General features: G+C 35.7%; 1 protein-coding gene across 3 annotated transcripts in view; it reads left to right on the top strand.

Annotated features, from left to right (window-relative positions):
* The window catches only part of LOC124825330 (transcriptional adapter ADA2-like), a 38,525-nt gene that overhangs the window by 6,231 nt on the left and 11,335 nt on the right, over nt 1-20,959 (top strand). For 2 of the 3 annotated variants that reach the window (XM_088098479.1, XM_088098477.1), the window contains exons 6-11: nt 44-116; nt 3,010-3,070; nt 3,149-3,207; nt 3,299-3,373; nt 9,393-9,630; nt 11,107-11,317. In XM_088098479.1, the coding sequence (XP_087954605.1) occupies nt 44-116; nt 3,010-3,070; nt 3,149-3,207; nt 3,299-3,373; nt 9,393-9,630; nt 11,107-11,317 (717 nt within the window). The remainder of the gene's footprint in view (nt 1-43; nt 117-3,009; nt 3,071-3,148; nt 3,208-3,298; nt 3,374-9,392; nt 9,631-11,106; nt 11,318-20,959) is intronic. The other variant, XM_088098478.1, reaches the window with a different exon arrangement.

The following is a 20,959-nucleotide window of genomic DNA, read 5'->3' as shown; positions in this document are numbered from 1 at the left end:
CATCATTTGAATGCTTAGTGTAATTGTTCATATGTGCTCCCAGGATTTGTCTCATGTTATGGGAAAGAGTAGGGATGAACTATTTGCCATGGTTAAAAGACATGAAGCCAAAAAAGGTTTGTTTCTCATGAACTGAAAATCATAATTTTTTGAGATTTTGCATGCAAGACTTGATTAGTTTGTTTCTATTGTAAGTAAGACATTAAATGCATTACTAGAAGTTGGTAAAATATTAAATGTATTACTAGAAGCTAATGAAAGTTGTTAGAAGATTCTAGAGATCTCTTTGTAATTATTACTTTAGGGTTAGAGTTCTGAATATATAGACTCATGTAAAGTTTCAAATGAATCAATTTGAGTAAAAATCTCCTTTTTTTCATATTAATCCTTTCAAGTTGGTATCAGAGCTTTCGATCTTGGGAGCCCTACGTATGGATTTCTTCTCTATCGTCTTAGTTAAATTTATTTTTAGGATTGCCTGAAGTGAACCCAACTCGAAGGGCAAGCATTATCTCTTCATTTTGTTGAAAAAGCCTTGCTAGTACTTTTAGAATAAAAAATGGCTTGATTAGACTTTTTGAGGATTAACCCTTTAATTTAATTAAGTGAATGATGGCCTAGGGGAAGAGTGCTTTATGAATAGAAGTATGATCTCCTAGGCTTTGTCTGTATCCCAAAAAAACCATTGTTTTTGTAAATCTTCCAAACCATTCTCTAGGGGATTGCTTAAGATCATACAATGCTTTCTTTTGTAGGCATACCTTGTTTTTTTTCATTTTTCACTTCAAAACCTGGGGGAATCTCCATGAAGAAATGCATTCTTCACATCCAACTGGTGTAAGTCCCATCTAAAATGAGCAGCGAAAGCGAGAACAACTCAAATTGTATTCAACTCAAATTGTATTCATCTTAGTCAATGCCATAAGTTTGGGTATATCCTTTTGCTACCAATCTATCTTTGTATCTTTCTATTGTCCCATCTGCTTTATGTTTCACTGTGAATATCCATTTACACCCTACTGCCTTCTTGTCCCTTGGCTTATCAACAATCTCCCAAGTCGAATTTCTTTCTAATGCATTCATCTCTTCTTTCATGGCTTGATTCCAATGTTCAAGTTTCATGGCCTCCTAGATTGAGGTAGAATTTCTATGGCATCAATGGCAGCAATAAAGCTTCTATGCTTATCAGAGAGATTGTTAATTCAAACATAGTGAGAAATAGGATATTTAACACATGATCTTCTTTTCTTTCTCAATGCAATAGGTAAATCCTTAGAAATACTTACCTTCTCATTGTTATCTTTAGGGATCCTCACCTTCGAATTAGACAATTTTTCTTGCTTGAGAGCCGAAGTGGGTTGTTTTCTTCTTTCATATTTTTTGCCAAAAAAATTTGTCTTTTTCCTCTTCTTCTTCTTCTTCTTCTTCACGGTGGACTATGGTAGCTTCATTGTTTAAATCTTGGGCATCCTACAAAGGCAAACATGGTAATGACAAGAAGGAGAGTTCATTCACTTCAAGTGCTTTCTCCCCCTAAAGTGGTGGACTGATATAAAAGGATTGTTTCATGAAAGGTGACATCCATGGTGATAAAGACGCGACGACTCTGAGGATGATAACATTTGTACCCTTTTTTATTAGAAGGATACCCAATAGAGACACATTTTAGAGCTTTGGGATCTAATTTACTATGGTTAGGATGATGAGAGTGAACAAAAACAATACATGCAAAGACTCCACTAGGTAGACTTGTTGTTAGGGGAGAAAAAGGAACAAAAGACAATAGATACTCTATAAGACTAATGCCATTTAAGATACGGGCCGGTAACCTGTTGATGAGATATGTGGCAGTTAACACAACTTCTCTCTAATAATTTTTGGAACAAACATTTGAAAAAGAAGAGCTCTAGTTACTTCGACTCTGAGGATGATAACATTTGTACCCTTTTTTTATTAGAAGGATACCCAATAAAGACACATTTAAGAGCTTTGGGATCTAATATATGGTTAGGATGATGAGAGTGAACAAAAACAATACATCCAAAGACTTGACTAAGTAGACTCGTTGTTAGAGGGGAAGAAGGAACAAAAGACAATAGAGACTCTATAGAACTAATGCCATTTAAGATATGGGTCGGTAACCTGTTGATGAGATATTTGATAGTTAACATAGCTTCTCCCCATTAATTTTTTGGAACATACATTTGAAAAGAAGAGCTCTAGTTACTTCAAGAAGATGGGGATTTTTTCTTTATGCAACCCCATTTTGTTGAGGGGTGCTTACACATGTTAGTTCACGAACAACACCATTACGAGACAAAAAATTGAAAAATTCATAATTCACATATTCAGTACCATTATCGGACCTGATTCTTTTTGATATTTTTTTCAAATTGATTTTGGACAAGACGGAAATAATTAACAACGATTTGGAAAACATCTAATTTATTTTTCATAAGGTATGTCCATGTGACACGGGTATAATCGCCAATAAAGGTAACAAACCATTTGGCTCCGGAAATAGAATATGGGACAGGTCCGCCAACATTAGAGTGAATTAAATCAAATGGAGAAGTACTCATTCTATTACTAATAGGATAAAATGCACGATGGTGTTTTGGCAACTGACAAATATCACAATTAAAAGACTCAATAGACTCCTTGGTAAACAAATGGGAAAATAAGGACTTGATAAGATTGAATGATGGATGCCTAAGCCTTTTATGATGTAACCATATTTTGGAATTTTCCCACGTCTCAGATGTAACTGGTTGACTCATGATTTTTGTTTTTCTTTTGTCATTAGACTCCAACAGATTCTTTCATAAACATAAACATCCTAGCATTAAGGGAATCCACCCTTTAAAAGCTAGTTGTTGAAGGAGAGAACCAGATATACTTAAATCCTCTACTAAGCATCTCATGAATGTGGGACATTGAGACTCCTATAATATTCAAGTCCCTATCATTGTTTTACAGTTTAAAACCCATTACATGTTATTCCTGCAGATTTTTCTCTAACTGCTGAGCTTATGCTGAAAGAAGAAGCTCCCTTCTCTGATGTATTAAGGTAAAAGTCACCCTTTTAACTGTGATTATTTGAATCAATCATTTCTGAATCTGCCAATACTTTGGTGTAACATCTCAGTTATGAAGAAACAAAGGAGGCAGAAATTAATAATCTAGAAATCTCCAGATTAACCTCAGGTACTATCATATAGTGTGAGAAAAGTCTGTTTTTATCATTTTGTATTGAAATTTTTATTGAGTATAATTTATATGAATGAAATGGGTTCAGCATGTGGAAAATCTTGCTCAAGTACCGTTAAGAAGACTTCCAACTTGAGCCAAAGTAAAGAAGTCAAGGTTGAAGGTATGTTTTCTGATGCTGTATGAATACTGCCTCTTCATTTTGTGTTGAGTTAGTATTTCTTTGGATATATTTGTTGCTCTTGTTTGAATGTAAACATTGGCTAGTTTAGAAATTTTGAATGACTACCTCTAAACCCGTAATTTGGACTTCATATTTTAAAAGTATTTTATCAATTTTATTAATTTATTATTCTACTATAATTTGTGCATTGGGTGATAATTATTTAGATCAACAAAATCAGGAGCTTGTGTTTCTAGAATAATGATTATTTCAGGACTGATTTACTCTACAACGAATTTGATGTCACCAAAACCCTCAACCAATATGAAAATATTTCACATCCCTAATTGGGGGTTTGACATAATTTCTCACCAAATTTAAACCTCACCAAACTGTGGGATAATAAAACTTTATACACTGACAACATTGCTTTGGGCTTGAAAGTTAAAGTTGTTAGCTGAAGAAGCCTGAATGGTTCATATATCTTTAACACTTTTTTTCACACAATAACCCTTTGTTCTAGAAGCCAATTGTGCTACTTAATAAATTGTTTAAAATTAAGGTTGTAGACTGTTAGTAAGTGGGTTTACGCCTAATTCCATTTCGTGAAGTCAACTTGTAACGTGAGGTTTGCCCTCATTTATATATTGTAATATGCTTTTATTCCTAGTCGATATGGAATCTCTAACTGGTCCCTAACATAGAGGAATGAACATCTCGAGCATGGGATTAGATATTTATGGGTAGTCTAACAAGAGCCCAATAATGGTGGCATTAATAGCGTAACGAATTTGACTACCATAGGTTTGAATGACTATGTTGTTGTGGAATATAGTAAAATTAGGTATTAGATTAATCTTCTTTGTACAAAAAATACACATAGCATAATATATTTATAATAATGAGAATGTGGACTAAGTCGAAATACAAATGAATATGTAAAAATAACATAATTAACATAGAAACTATGTTTCCCTAATTAACATAAAAAATGCAATTTATCTAACACTCTCCTTCAAGTTGGTGCATATAAATCGTATGTACCAAGTTTGTTACAAATATAATCAATTCTTGGTCCTCGTAAAGACTTAGTGAAAATATCTGCTAGCTGATCATTTGAGTTGACGAACTTAGTCTTGATATCTCCAGATACAATCTTCTCTCAAAGGAAATGACAATCAATCTCAATGTGTTTGTCCTCTTATGAAAGACATGATTCAAACTGATATAATATATGTGCCATTTCAGTGATATCTTCAAATTGTAACTCTTTAAGCAATTGCTTAAGTTAAAGAAGTTAAGAAGTGGTTGAGGTAAGCTCTATATTCTACTTCTGCACTAGATCTTACCACAACACTTTGTTTCTTACTCTTCCAAGAGATCAAGTTACCACTAATGGAGACAAAATACCCAAAAGTAGATCTTCTATCAAAACAAGATCTTGTCCAATCATCATTTGAATAGCGAACAACTTTTGTAAGGTTATTGGAACCATATAACAAACCTTTTCCAGGAGATTATTTAATGTAATCTAATTTATGGATGATTGTATTCCAATTATCTTTACATGGGGAATTGAGAAATTGGTTCACCACACTGATTGCAAAGGAAATGTCAAGACAAGTAGCTGCAAGCTAATTTAATTTCCCAACCAATCTTCTATACTACTCAGGATTTGAACTAGGCTCCCTTGATTTAATAGGAGTTCTGATCTACGATCCATGGGTGTGTTAATAGATTTTGAATTCATCAACCCAATTTTCTCCAAAATATCTAATGCATACTTCCTTTTAGATATAAGAATACCATTGTTGGATTGTGCTACCTCAATACCCAAGAAATATCTGGGTTTGCCAAGATCTTTGGTATGAAAATGGTGGCAAATATGTTGTTTCATCTTGGAGATGTCATCTTGTCATTGCTTCTGAGAACAATGTCATCAATATATATTATCAAATAGACACATCCAACTCTTGAATAACGGTAAAAGATTGAATGATCTGCCCCACCCTGAGTCATACTAAATTGTTGAACAATGCTAATGAATTTTCCAAACCAAGCCCTAGGAGATTGTTTTAGGCCATATAAAGATTTGCAAAGACGATAATATCCAAAAGACTCCCCTGCACAACAAATTCGAGAGGTTGCTCCATTTGAATTTTTTCCTGGAAATCTCCATTTAGGAATATAACGTATACCTTTATAGAGGACAATTGGAAGGTCAAATTCAGTTGTCAGAAGAGACCAAATAGTTGGCATTTGAAGTGATTCATTTGGTGGTTGTTGGGAATGATGTCTTCAACTATAAACTTGAAGTGGTGGTGGAGGAGAATTTGACATTGGATTAGGCACAACGGGAGGATCACAGACAACATGAATATTAACTGTAGTAGACAGAGACACATCTAAAGAAAAATAAGATGACCCGCTAAAGTAAAAAGAAGACTCATTAAAGGTGACATATACTAAAATAAAATAACAGTAACAGAATGAGAGAAACACTTATATCCTTTTTGTGATCAAGTGAATCTGAATAAAAACATATTTGTATGATCCAGGAGATAACTTATCAAGACCAGTACAAAAATTATAAATAAAACATGTAGACTCAAACTTTAATAGGTAAAGGGATGTAGAGGTGCATGAGGAAATAAAATATAATGCAGAATTTTGTTATTTAAAACCGAAGAGGACATGCATATAATAAGATAACGTGTGTAAGAAGAACATCACCCCCAAAGATGTTGAGGAAGCTCACCGTGAATTAAAAGTGTGCCAGTTCTTTCAACAATATGTCCATTCTTGTGCTCAACCACTCTATTTTGCTGAGGTGTATAAGGACATGAAGTTTGATGAAGAATGCCATGAGAAATCATAAAATGTTTAAAAGAATGGAAAAATATTCACGACTATTATCACTTCAAAGTTTGAATAGAAATCAAAAACTGAGTTTTAATTTCATTATAAAAGGATTGAAATATAGAAATTAACTCAATGATTTTTCATTAAAAACAACCAAGTGCATATGGAATAATCATCAATAAAAGTAAGAAAATACTAAAAGCCTAAATTAGACTTAACCGGGCGAGGTCTCCAAATGTCTGAGTGAACTAATGCAAAAGGTGATGAAACATGTTGTAAGACACTATGAGAAAGAAACTATGACTATGTTTTCGTAATTGACATGACTCACAACAAATTAAATAAATTGGACAAGCTGGGAACAAGTTGCTGCAATTTGGCAAAACTGAGATGATCTAATTGAGCATGAAGAAGGGATGGAGACTCCATGTAACACCCCAATTTAGGATTCACGGGTAAGTAAAAGAACGTTCATTACTTAAAAAGAAATACAACTCTGATACCATCACAATATAGTGAAAATTTAAAACTTTATTACATTATCGTGAAATAAAAAAAAACATGCAAAAATAATTAATCCAATTATAACTTGAAATAACATACTAAAACTTCTCAGCATAATTTATTTAATCAAATAACAATGTTTTGAAAACCTTGATAATAATTCCCTACTCATCTCGCTCTACACAACATCAACATCATCAATAATATCCTTTGTAACATCATTTGTTCCTATATAGTTACGATCATCGTTGGTCGAAACCACAACCACAAATGTAAGGGTGAGCTAACAGAATCAATATCAAAATCAACATATAATAATACAATTATTAATTAAAGTCTAAGCTCATAACACCCCTACTTAAATCAAATTCACAACACAATACATTAATGCCAATCTATACTTTAATCCAGAGAAACCATGCCACTACCACCAATCATTATTACCATATGTTATCTTCCGTACTCCAGCATCTGTTCAACAAAGCATGGTCTGTTCACCAAAATAGGACTTTCCTGTTCACCAAAACAGGGCTTACTGACCAAAGTAGGACTTTCCTGTTCACCAAAACAGGACCTACTCACCAAAGCAACACTTTGTTGTTCACCAAAATAGGGTTTACTCACCAAAGGAGGACTTTCTCGCATCATTCAACAGTTAGTATGTAAGAAGACATAGGATCCACAATTCCAACACCGTCAACACAACAACATGGTTTATCACACAAACAACATGGAAAGACACCTCAACAAGCTCAGCGCTCAATCACAACAACTTGGCAATCGCACCGACCACTCAGAAAACATTTAAAACAACTTGGCCTCACACATACCAACTCGGCCAAGTGCTTAAAAAGCTCAGCCAACACTACCAACATCTTGGCCAGGTTCTTAAACCCCATGCAACCTAAACCCCACACAAAAATGAGTTCCAGAACATCGAAATCAAGGTCCCAAACAGCTCGGACAGCCGGCTTGGCCAAACCACAAACAACTTTAATGAACATTGGGGTTGCCTAAAGTCCAAGGGAAAGACACCATCCTCGTGGTGGTGGATAGACTCACGAAATATGCTCACTTTTTGGCACTTGCTCACCCCTTTACAGCAACACAAGTTGCTCAATTGTTCATTAAAGAAATAGTAAGACTTCATGGGTTTCCCTCTACATTTGTATCCGATAGAGACAATATTTTCTTAAGCAATTTTTAGAAAGAATTGTTTAAACAGGCTGGTACAAAACTCAGGTTCAACACTGCATATCATCACTTATTTACATTTCATGACTGGTACACATCCTAGGAAGTGGCCCCAATGGTTGTCTTGGGCAGAATTATGGTTTAATACTAAGATGTCCCCGTTTAAGGCTCTCTATGGCTGTGACCCTCTTTTGTTGCTCAAAGGTTCTACTCTCCCATCAAAAGTGCAAAGTGTGAATCAATTACAACAAGAACAAAATGAGATATTGAGGGAGATGAAGGAAAATTTATGCAAAGCCCAGGAACAAAACAAGAAACAGGCTAATAAACATCAGAGGGATGTGGAGTTTCAAGTGGGTGATTGGGTGTATCTTAAGTTGCAACCCTATCATCTGAAATCGCTGGCTAACAAACCTAATGAGAAGCTTAGACCTAGATTTTACGGTCCTTATATAGTCCAGGAACGCATAGGACTTGTAGCTTATAAGTTGGACCTCCCTGCCCACAGCAGAATTCACCCGGTCTTTCATGTCTCGCTCCTTAAGCGCGTTGTCCAACCAACCACTCCAGTTCAACCTCTTCCACCTACACTTACAAGAGAATTGATGTTAGAGGTCTATCTAGAGGAGTTGCTAGATGTTTGCATGTCTCCAACGGGAGATTTGGAAGTTTTACTTTAATGGCAACGCTTACCATCAATTGAAAACAGTTGGGAATCTGCAACAGCCATCGATACAGAGTTTCTTGCTTTTCATATTGAGGACAAGGTGAAACTTCATGGAGGGGGTATTGACAGGTACAAAGGAAATGTTTATAGCAGAAGAAAAACTGTATGAGTTAGTTTATTGTATGACAAACAATTTTAATTGTCTGTAAGGAAGTTATTTGTCTGTAGTAAGTTACATCTGACTTGTATAAAGTTAGAATGGACAGTTTTAGCAGTTTCTGTCATTATTTTGTAACTTGTGAAGGTTAGGGAGGGAGAGTCTGGTTCTCTCTAATAACCAGAAAGTAGTATGTTGTTTTGGGTCCCCTCTTTAGAGGAAATTCAGTGAATGCTATATAATATTTTACAGTTTAGCCAAGTTGATTCATATAAGTCTGCCATACCTATCAAATAACAATCACAATTTTATCACTAGTAAAGTGAGAACTATTTAATGCACGACACATGATATGCATGTGTATCACGTGTTACTCAATTAACTGTTTGTGATATATATTGTATTAACCAAACTTGGTTTGGATATCTCTCACCAAAGTTGTTTTGGACACAGGCGTTTTTAATACGAAGCCAACTAATAGTAATTCATGAATACATCTTAGCCTACATATTTCAAGTACTTATGACATATATGATATTTAAATTTTTCATAGTTTCAAAGAAATAGTTTGTGTTGTCAGCTTCTTGCTCAAATGGGAAACTAATAAATATAATTTTTCATTAATATGTGGAAAGCATTTTATTTAGGAGAGTCTCAAGCAGATCGGAGCATTGGAGAGAAGAAACCTAAATTATCAGGGGAAGACAAGCCTTCTATCACAGAGTTGAGTGGATACAGTTTTAAAAGAGAGGAATTTGATGTTGAATACGACAATGATGCTGAGCTAGTGTTGGCTGATATGGAATTTAAGAACACTGATACTGAAGCTGAACATCAAATGAAACTACATGTGCTTCATATCTATTCTAAAAGGTACGTAGTACCTACTGTTTTTTGACAAAGAAAGAAAGCTTCTCACCTTTGAATAAAGCAAAACCATGTAGGTTTTATTAAATTATTCTTATATTGTCCCATTGTCTTTGAAATTCTCTTAGAAGAAATTATAATTTTCAATTGTATGTAATTGTTAAATTATTCCTATATTTTTACTTTTTTTTTCTATCAGAATAAAACTATTTGTTTATAAAAAGGATCGTGACATTATGTTGTTTGTTCAAATTTGAAGATTGTTAAGCATCCAAAACTATGTCTAATCTTTACCTCAAGATTACCTAATCATGAGTTGAATAATGCATCTTCATTAGTTTCTACACTTGAGATTGAAACTGTAAAATAATTCTAGAGGACAAGATCCCTCTCACTCTATATATAAGAAAGTTCTGATACAAAAGTATATGGAAGATTACGGGTCTGCCCCTAGACACCTAGGTGCAGACCTAGGTACTAACACCATAGATACTAGACACTACCCTTAAGTAGGCTTAATGTTGATACATAGGGTAATTATTCTAACATCTACTTTATCTATTTCTTGCTTAGGTGTTCGTTTTTAGGAATATGAATGAAATTTCATCTCACTAAGGAAATTTCTTCAATGCGCTTGAGTATTATTTTCCACTTAGCATATTGCCTGTAACTTTCAATGTGAATTGCAACTAGACCTGAGTCAAAAAATTATGCTCTAATACTTGAATTAAAGCTCTTAGTCTAAAATCCAACATAACAAATCTTAGCTCAATTGGATATCTATGGAAATGTTACGAGAAAAATAGTCAGCAAAAGCAAGAGTTGCCAGAATGCAATTTTCTGCATCAAAATTCAACTTTTACATTATTTTCAATTTAGGTCCTAAATCTCCTAAAAAGGGCAAAAGCTAAGCTAAAGAATGAAAGGTAAAAGAGATGAAAATCGTAAGGGAGTGTAATAAGCCTAGATACGAGAGTATAGATTGGGTTATCACATCTAAAATATTATGGTAGAATAGAATAATTTCATTGCTATGAATACACACGAGATACGAAATATAATAAAAAAAAGTAATGTAATTTGATAAGGGATATTGTTAGATATATTGCATTTTATGTTAATTATGGAAACAACATCTATTGTTAATTAGTAAAACATAGACATTTAATATTATTTGATATTGGTAGATATTGTTGACATTGTTTGTAACAATATCTTTTATTTACCATATTTATGTTTGGTTGCCGTATATACTTGTATCATTCTTCATTGTAAATATATTGTCCAATGTGTATTTTAGACAAAAGATATAATCAAATTGCTATGATTCAACGATATAATTAGATCCCTATGATTTAGGGATATTTTTGTTGCACTTTAATTACAATATGCTATATATGGAACTAATAAAAGGATGATTGCTGAAAATATTGATGGTTTGGTTTAACTGAACTGCTAGGATATGTCTGATACTTTGTGTAGGTTAGATGAGCGGAAGCGAAGAAAGCATTTTGTACTTGAAAGGGAGTTGCTTTATCTTGATCCTTTTGAGAAATCTCTCTTGCCTGAAGAGCTTCAAATATGTCAGCATTACAAGGTCTTCATGCGGTTTCATTCAAAAGAACAACATCAGGATTTTCTAAAAAATATCATTGAAGAACATAGACTGGTCAAAAGAATACAGGATTTACAGGTAACACATTCTTCTACACATTATGATGATGTCACCACCCTTTTTCCAGAGATATTGTAGTCACTTTCTTTACTAGTGTTATATCCCAAAAATGAATTTGAATGAAAGCATTTTTACAACTGTAGATATCCTTTTACATTAATGTATAGTTTTATCCTTCGACAATGGTACATCATTCACATTTGTTTTCAACCTTGGAGTTTTTTGCTCCCCTTGATTCTACGATTTTATCTTTTGCAAAAAGAGAGCACTACTGTTAGGGTTTGGAGAGTTTATGAGAGGAGAAGGAAGAATGAGATGTAACTGTTTTAACAGTTAGGGTAGGCGGGAAATTAACGCTCTTATAAATAGAGCTTCTGTACATTGTATAGGGGATTTTTGGCATTCTTTTGTATAGACAGGAACATTATCCTGTGGAGGGGGATTAGGCTCCCTTGAAGGTGTTACGTGTGTACATTTGGTTGAGATAGCAATACTTGAAACCATTCTTTTTGCCATCAGTATTCTTGTTTGTGTGTGTGAGAATTTGAATTAGATAGGTTTCATTTTCAGAAACCTATCAACTACATTCCCCATTAGTCTCTTCCCTTTCATCTTCTCCTAAGTCTATGGTCTCTCCATCTTCCTTGGTGCACTCCACTTGGAATTGATCGTCCATTAACACGACATGTAGCTGTTTAATTGGATACTGGTGCGTGCGGCTATAGGGCCCACTGCATTTGAAACACAGGCCCTTTTGTTTACATCAAATAACTCTTGATAAGGAGAATGGGTGCTTCCCTATCATATGGCCCACTTCCTCGTTTTTCAACCCCATGCCCATTTAGTCCTACAATGCCATTTGAATTATGGGTCATTCGCCTCACGAACATTGGCATAAATTTCATACCTGCTTGGCTCGAACATGAAAGCATGCCATGGCGATTCTGTCTTGACGTTATCCTGCTTCTAGATGACTTTTTTAACTTCACATCTCTATCCATGTTCATGATACACTTCCCCCGAGTTAAAGGTGTTACCACATTCAAGCTTCGTAGATGAGCTCAAATCCCTTCCTTTAAACCGTGGATGAAATAAGAAAAATGTTGCTCATTGAGGAGTTTTGGAACCTAGGCTACTGAGCACTTGAATCCTTGAACATAGTCATCAATGCTTCTGATTTGGCACAAATTCCTCAAGGATACTACCCTCACACAATCCACCGTAATGTTCTAGAAGCTCACTTTTTAACTAATCCATGTTAAATCCTCATAGTCATTCAATAAGGAGTTAAAAAAATGGATTGTACTACCCTCCGTGCACAACTATGCTAGGTTAATTCTTACAATGTCAATAGTTTCTTGCACTCGGAAATGGATCTCTGCTCATGTAATTCAGCCAACCGGGTCCTCACCTCTATTAATTTCTCAACTGAAATTCAAATTCAATTTGGCACCTTTATTAAAATTTTACATACTGATAATGCTCTTGAATATATGTCTTCCAAATTTTACACCTTCATCAAACATGCTCTCACACACCATAACAAAATAATGTCGCCAAAAGAAAGAATCGACACTTGGTTGAAATTGTCCATACCCTTCTTTACAACAATATTCATCTTCGATTCTGGGGAGATGCCATGCTGACATGTTATTTGATCAATTGCATGCCTTCGTACTTCCTTAATAATCAGGTTCCTCACTCTCTCTTGTATCCAACACAAGATCTTTACTCCATTCCTTTTCGTGTCTTTGGTTGCACATGCTTTGTCCATGACCTTACCCAGGTAAAGATGAATTTTCTACCAAATCTCTCAAGTGTATTTTCCTTGGTTACTTACCCCATTGTACCATCTAGTACCATCTTATTTATCAAACCTAATTTGCCAAACCTAATTTATCAATCAAAAGTACCATCTAGTTCAACCATGGATGCAGGTCACTTTGACTGAACCACGTAAGTTCCCTATGTTCTTGTTATTTTACTTTCGTCCAGGAATTGCTCTTGCGTGTATTTGGGATCCCCAACAACTGGTATCAAGAGCTTAGGGTTTCACTTAAGACAGAGCAATGGTGGAGGAGAGAAAAGTGAAGATTGACAATTTCGGATTGTGGAAGATGCAAATTGAGGATTATTTGTATCAAAGGAAATTGTACCAACCTTTGTCTAAGAATAAACCAGAAAATGTCTCAGGTAGATTGGGAGTTGATAGATCGACAAGCTTTAGGTGTTGTCAGATTAACATTGGCAAAGAATGTTGCTTACAATATTGTCAATGAGAGTATGACGACATATGGTTTGATAAAGGCACTATAAAAAATGTACGAAAAGCCATCGACATCAAACAAGGTATTCTTGATTTGCAGTAATACAAAGATGCGAGAAGGGGATAGTGTTACAGATCATGTGAATGAATTTAATTCCTGGCTTCCAAGATTAGTTTAAGTGGATATTCAATTTGAGGATGAAGTACAAGCCTTATTGTTGCTATCTTTGTTACCTGATAGTTGGTTAGGAACTGTCACGACAGTAGCCAATACATTTGGGAGTACAAAATTAACCTTTGAAGGAATTAGGGATTTAGTCCTTAGTAAGGATGTTCATAGAAGGAATGTTGAAGAATCAACATGTTCCTTTTACAAGCACTGAAAGTAGAGGCAGAAGGCCTGAAAGAGGCAAGGTTCTGGCCGTGGCAGATCAAAGTCCAAGAAGCATGGACAGTCCAAAATCGCAAGGATATTACCTGCTTGAAATGTAAACATAACGGCCATTTTAGAAATCAGTGTACTACTCCTACTGCTAATAAAGAAAAAAGGCATGAAATACAGTTAATGCAGCACATAAAAAATATTGATGATACATTGATTTGTTGTGTTGAGAGCATGTTTGAATCCTGGATCATGGACTTTGGTGTGCCGTTCATGCTTCTACTTGCAAGGACTTGATGAAAAATTTCAAAACCGGAAATTTTGGCAAAGTTTGTCTAGAAAATGGTCAAGCTTTAGACATTGCAAGCATGGGAGATATAAATCTTAGAACTTCTACTGGTATAGTTTGGACATTGAAGGATGTCACATATGTTCCAAGACTCAAGAGAATGTTAATCTTTGTTGGCATGTTGGACGTTTAGGGATATAGAGTGATATTCAGAGATGGTCAATGGAAGGAGGTTTGTTGCTTGAAGTTGGAAGAAATGAACCCTTTACATGGTATAATTAGCTACAGTAGAAGTAAATTCAATTAGTGATGATGTTTGTCACTCTTTGACTCTTTGGCACCAAAGATTTGGTCACATGAGCGAGAAGGATATGAAAGTATTGGTCTCAAAGGGAAGATTCCAGAACTGAAAGAGGTAGAAGTTGGTTTCTGTGAACCATGTGTGTTTGGGAAGCAGAAAAGAGTTACTTTTGCCATGACAGGGAGGATGCCCAAGCTTGAGAAGTTGGAGCTTATTCATACATATGTGTATGGGCCAGAATCAGTCTCATCATTAAGAGGATCACGATACTATTTCACCTTCATTGATGATTCTACTAGGAAGGTATGGGTTTAAGTTGAAAATAGGACTGATTTTATTATTCATAATCATAAAAAGTACATTCTCATATCCTCTATTTGTAACAATCTAATTCTCCTAAGAAGGAAAATAGGAAAACTAGATAAACAAAATAAAATAGAAGATTATATATCTATTTTCTCTAATTAGGAAGATTCTAAAGATATCTTCTCTAATTACAACACTCCCCCTCAAGTTGATAAATGAATATCAATCATTCCCAACTTGCCTACAAGATCTTGAAATCTATCCGGAGGAAGCCCTTTTGTAAAAATATCTGCTATTTGAAGTTCTGTAGGAACATAAGTTGTAATCACAAAGCCTCTGTCAAGATTATCTTTGACGAAATGTCTGTCAATCTCAATGTGTTTGGTTTTGTCTTGGCAGACTTATTGTCACAATGTAGTTGCACTGGGTTCTCCACTTTGACTTTAAGATCCTCCAAAATGATTTTCATCCAGAGTCCTTCACACATTCCTTGAGCAAGAGCTCGAAATTTAGCTTCTGCACTAGAACGAGATAGTCTATCTTGTTTTATGCTTCTCCATTTTACCAGACTATCTCCAAGAAACACACAATACCTAGAAGTAGATTTTCTGTCAGTAATAGAACCTGCATAGTCAGCATGAGTATATATCTTCATAGTCAATGTGTCTTCCCTTTTGAATAATAGCCCCTTTCCTGGACTTGACTTCAAGTATTGGAGAATTTTGTCAACTGCTTTGCATGTTTCTCTCTCTTGGATCATGCATAAAATAGCTCACAACACTAACTGCATAAGCAATGTCTGGTCTTGTGTGATAGATAAATCAATTTTCCTACCAATCTCTAATATTGGGCCTTCTCTACAGGAGCACTTTCTTCACTTCCAATTATGTGATTTTGTTCTATAGGAACTATTGAGGTTGTCCATCCCAGCTTTCCTGTTTCTTTGAAGAGATCAAGTACATATTTCCTTTGGGAGATGAAAATTCCGTTCTTGGAATAGGCAACCTCTATTCCAAGAAAATATTTGAGTTTTCCTAGGTCTTTCATCTCAAATTGAGCTGCCAATTTATCTTTTAATGCCAATTTTTCTGGTTCATCATCTCCTGCAATAATCATATCATTCACATAGACAAGCAATAGAGTGAGTTTACCTGTAGAAGAGTGCTTTATGAATAGAGTGTGATCTCCTTGGCTTTGTCTGTATCGCAAGGAAACCATGACTTTTGTAAATCTTCAAAACCATGCTCTAGGGGATTACTTAAGCCCATACAATGCTTTCTTCAGGAGGCATACCTTGTTTCTTTAATTTTTCACTTCAAAGCCTAGGGGAATCTCCATGTATACTTCCTCTTCTAGATTTCCATGAAGAAAGACATTCTTCACATCCAACTAGTGTAAGTCCCATCCAAAATGAGCAGCCAAAGCGAGAATAACTCGAACTGTACTCATCTTTGCCACTGGGGCAAATGTCTCCTCATATTCAATCCCATATTTTTGGGTATATCCTTTTGCCACCAATCTAGCTTTATATCTTTCTATTGTCTCATTTGCCCATGTTTCAGTTGAATATTTATCTACACCCTACTGCCTTCTTGTCTCTTGGCTTATCAACAATCTCCCAAGTTAAATTTCTTTCTAGTGCATTCATCTCTTCTTTCATGGCTCGATTCCAATGTTCAAGTTTCATGGCCTCCTGGATTGAGGTAGGAATTTTTGTGGCATCAATGGCAGCAATAAAACTTTTGTGCTTATCAGAGAGATTGTTAGTGCAAACATTAGCACATGATCTTCTTTCCTTTCTCAATGCAATGGGTAAATCCTCAGTAATACTTACCTCCTCCTCATTGATATCTTCACAAGGATCCTCACCTCCGGATTAGACAATTCTTCTTGTTCTAGAGTCGAAGTGGGTTGTTTTCTTCTTTCATATTTTTTGCCAAAAAAATTGTCTTTTTCCTCTTCTTCCTCACTGTGGACTATGGTAGCTTCATTGCTCAGGTCTTGGGCATCCTGCAAAGACAAACATGGTAAGCCCTTTGGATCATGTACTCTGTCCATAAAAGGAAAGATTTGTCTCAATACTGTTGGTCATATGTCTGAATGTATTTGGATCCTTGATTCGGATGCAACTGATTATATATTATAATTTAACCTTATCTCTAGTCAATGTTGGACTTCCAACACACTCCCTTGAAGCCGAGGTGTAGACATCTCGAGCGTGATAGTAGAAATAGGTGGTCCGATAGTGGTCATAGAAATGCCCAAGAAACAAGAAATATCGCTAGGATAGGCTTTAACCATGGTTCTGATACCATATTAGAAAGTGGGCTTCTGGATTGAGGTAGGAATTTCTGTGGCATCAATGGCAACAATAAAACTTTTGTGCTTATCATAGAGATTGTTAGGGCAAACATACTGAGAAATAGGATACTTAGCACATGATCTTCTTTCCTTTCTCAATGCAATGGGTAAATCCTCTGTAATACTTACTTCCTCCTCATTGATATCTTCAGGGATCCTCACCTCCGGATTAGACAATTCTTCTTGCTCAAGAGTCGAAGTGGGTTGTTTTCTTTCATATTTTTTGCCAAATTTTTTTTCTTCTTCCTCTTCTTCCTCAATGTGGACTATGGTAGCTTCATTGCTTAGGTCTTGGGCATCTTGCAAAGACTAATATGGTTAATGACAAGAAGGAGAGTTCATCCACTTCAAATGCTTTCTCCCCCTGAAGTGGTGGACTGACATAAAAGGATTGTGTTTCATGAAAGGTGACATCCATGGTGATAAAGACGCGACGACTCTGAGGATGATAACATTTGTATCCTTTTTAATTAGAAGGATACCCAATAAAGACACATTTAAAAGCTCTGGGATCTAATTTACCACGGTTAGGGTGATGAGAGTGAACAAAAACAAAACATCCAAAGACTCGACTAGGTAGACTTGTTAGTAGGGAAGAAGAAGGAACAAAAGACAATAGAGACTCTATAGGACTAATACCATTTAAGATATCAGTGGGTAACCTGTGGATGAGATATGTGGCAGTTAACACAACTTCTTCCCAATAATTTTTTGGAACAAACATTGGTAAAAGAAGAGCTCTAGTTACTTCAAGAAGATGACGATTCTTTCTTTCTGCAACCCCATTTTGTTGAGGGGTGTTAACACAAGTTAGTTGATGAACAATACTATTATGAGACAAAAAATTGAGAAATTCATGATTCACATATTCTGTATCATTATCAGACCTAATTCTTTTGATATTTTTTCCAAATTGATTTTGGACAAGATGGAAAAATTTAACAAAAGTTTGAAAAACTTCAGATTTATGTTTCATAAGGTATGTCCACGTGATACGGGTACCATCGTCAATTAAGGTAACAAACCATTTGACTCCAGAAATAGAATCTATGACAAGACCCCAAACATCAGAGTGAATTAAATCAAATGGACAAATACTCTTTTTATGACTAATAGGATAAGATGCATGATGGTGTTTTGAAAATTGACAAATATCACAAATAAAAGAATGAATAGACTCTATGGTAAACAAGTGGGGAAATAAGGACTTGATAAGACTAAATGAAGGATGCCCAAGCCTTTGATGATGTAACCATATTTGGGATTTTGCCCACGTCTCAGATGTTGCTTGTTGACTCATGATTTTCGTGTTGCTTTGGTCATCAAACTCTAAAAAATACAACCCACTCTGCTCCTTAGCAATTAAAATTGTCTTCCCCGTGGCAAGGTTATGAAAAACACAATAAGTTGGAAAAAATGTTATTGAACAATTTAAATCCTTTGTGAGTTTTTGCACAGAGATAAGACTATTAGCTAATTGACAACATGTAAAACATCCTTGAATACAATAGATGAGTCCAAGATTATATTCCCAGCATATAGGTATACCCTGACCATTCACAACTGTAATAAGTTGTTCTTTATTTCTTTTACATGAGTCGAAGGACACACTAAAAGGTGTCATATGATCAGTTGCACCCGAATCAAGGATCCAAATACCTTCAGACATATGACCAACAGTATTGAGACAAATCTTACCTTTTATGGACAGAGTACATGATCCAAAGGGCTTACTCATTGATTCAACCATTGCTTTCAAGTGCTCGAGATCCTTTTTTATTGAAGGCACAAAGGAATAAATTTTACTTCAGACATCCCGTAGAACGCAACCAGGAGTTTCCGGTGACCTTTTCCGAGACGACGACGGCGTGTGGGTCACATCGAGAAAAAAGGAACAGAACTTAAAAGCTCAGATCTACTCAAATATAGGCCAAACTGGTCGTCACCGACCCTAGGAACTGACTCAGGAGGCTCTGGCGACTCTGTCTGTGGCGACGGCGGCGAGTGGGTCTCGCCGGAGGTGGGTTCGTGGGCTACGCGTGCCCGCGACGGTGGCGGCTTCTATCACGGAGCGACTTCAGCGGTGCGTTCCCCGGTGTTGGGCGCACCTTTCTGCCCTATCAACGACCCCAACTGGAGACGGCGATAGCGGCAGCGACGCGACTGAGCAGCGGAACGGAGCCCCAAGATCTGGAGCTTTGACACCAAGTTGAAAATAGGACTGATTTTATTATTCATAATCATAAAAAATACATTCTCATATCCTCTATTTGTAACAATCTAATTCTCCTAAAAAGAGAAATAGGAAAACTGGATAAACAAAATAAAATAGAAGATTATATATCTATTTTCTCTAATTAGGAAGATTCTAAAGATATCTTCTCTAATTACAACAATTTATTTTCTGAACCAAAAGTAAAAAATATTTAATACCTTTAAGAAGTGGAAAGCTACTGTTGAGAATGAAACAGGGTTAAAAATTAAATTTTTAAGTTTGATAATGGTGGTGAATATAGTAGTTCTAAATTTGTTGATTACTATGCTGAGAATGGATTAGAATGCTTAAAATTATTCGAGGCAAATTAGCAGAATGGTGTTGTTGAAAGAATGAATAGGACCTTGAATGAGAGGGCAAAGAGTATTAGAATTCATGCAGGGTTACCAAAGACATTCTGGGTAGAAACAGTGAGCACAACAACATACCTCATTAATATAGGACCCTCAGTCCCATAGGATTCAAGATTCCTGAGGAGGAATGGCAAGGCAGGGGTGTAAGTCTTTCTCACTTGAAAGTATTTGCTTGTGTTTCTTATGCTTGTGTTAGATAAGCTGACAGGGACAAACTTGATCCAAAAACAAGAAAGTGCATTTCCATTGGCTATGGAGAAGATGATATTGGATATTCACTTTTGGGATGATAAAAACCGAAAGGTCATTACAAGCAGAGATGTTACATTTAATGAAAAATGCAATGTATAAGGACAAACTTGAGACAAATTTTGAAACTGAAAATATGCCAACGGAAGGTAAAGGCGGTGTTAGAGGACATTATAGAAGACGATCTTGTAGGAAAAAGTGGAAATCCAAGAGACAGGATAGTTGAAGAGACCACTCCTGTCACCCTAGTAGTTGAAGTGAGGAGATCCAACAGAGTTATTAGGCCTCCTGACAAATTCTCTCCTTTAGCAAATTACTTGTTGACCGATGATGGAGAGCCTTTGTGTTATGATGAGGCATTGCAGATGGAGATGCATCTCAATGGGAGTTAGTTATGCAAGAGGAGATGAACTCACTTGAGAAGAATAAAACCTGGTGTTTGATTGACCTACTAGAAGGAAGGAGGGCGTTGTAGAGCAAGTAGGGGTTTAGAGTCAAGGAAGAACATGATGGCAGCAAGAGATACAAGGCAAGGTTAGTGGTGAAAGGATTTCAGCAATATAATGAGATTTTCTCTCCTGTAGTTAAAATGACTACTATTAGACTTGTGTTGGCTAAAAAGGTTCTTCATCTAGAACAGTTAGATGTTAAGACAACGTTCATACATCGTGACCTTGATGAGAACATGTACATGGTACAATCAGAGGGTTTCCAAGTGGCAGGGAAAGACAACTTGGTTTGCAAGTTGACGAGGAATTTGTATGGGTTGAAGCAAGCACCAAGACAGTGGTGCTTGAAGTTTGACCATTTTATGAATATGAAAGGATAGAAGAAGTGTGTCATGGATCAATGTTTTTATATAAAAGATTTTGGTCCAT

Source organism: Vigna umbellata, chromosome 9 (assembly GCF_029865625.1).
Source record: "Vigna umbellata cultivar VRB3 chromosome 9, Vumbellata_1.0, whole genome shotgun sequence".
Lineage (NCBI taxonomy): Eukaryota > Viridiplantae > Streptophyta > Magnoliopsida > Fabales > Fabaceae > Vigna > Vigna umbellata.
This window is presented reverse-complemented; position numbering and strand designations above follow the sequence as displayed.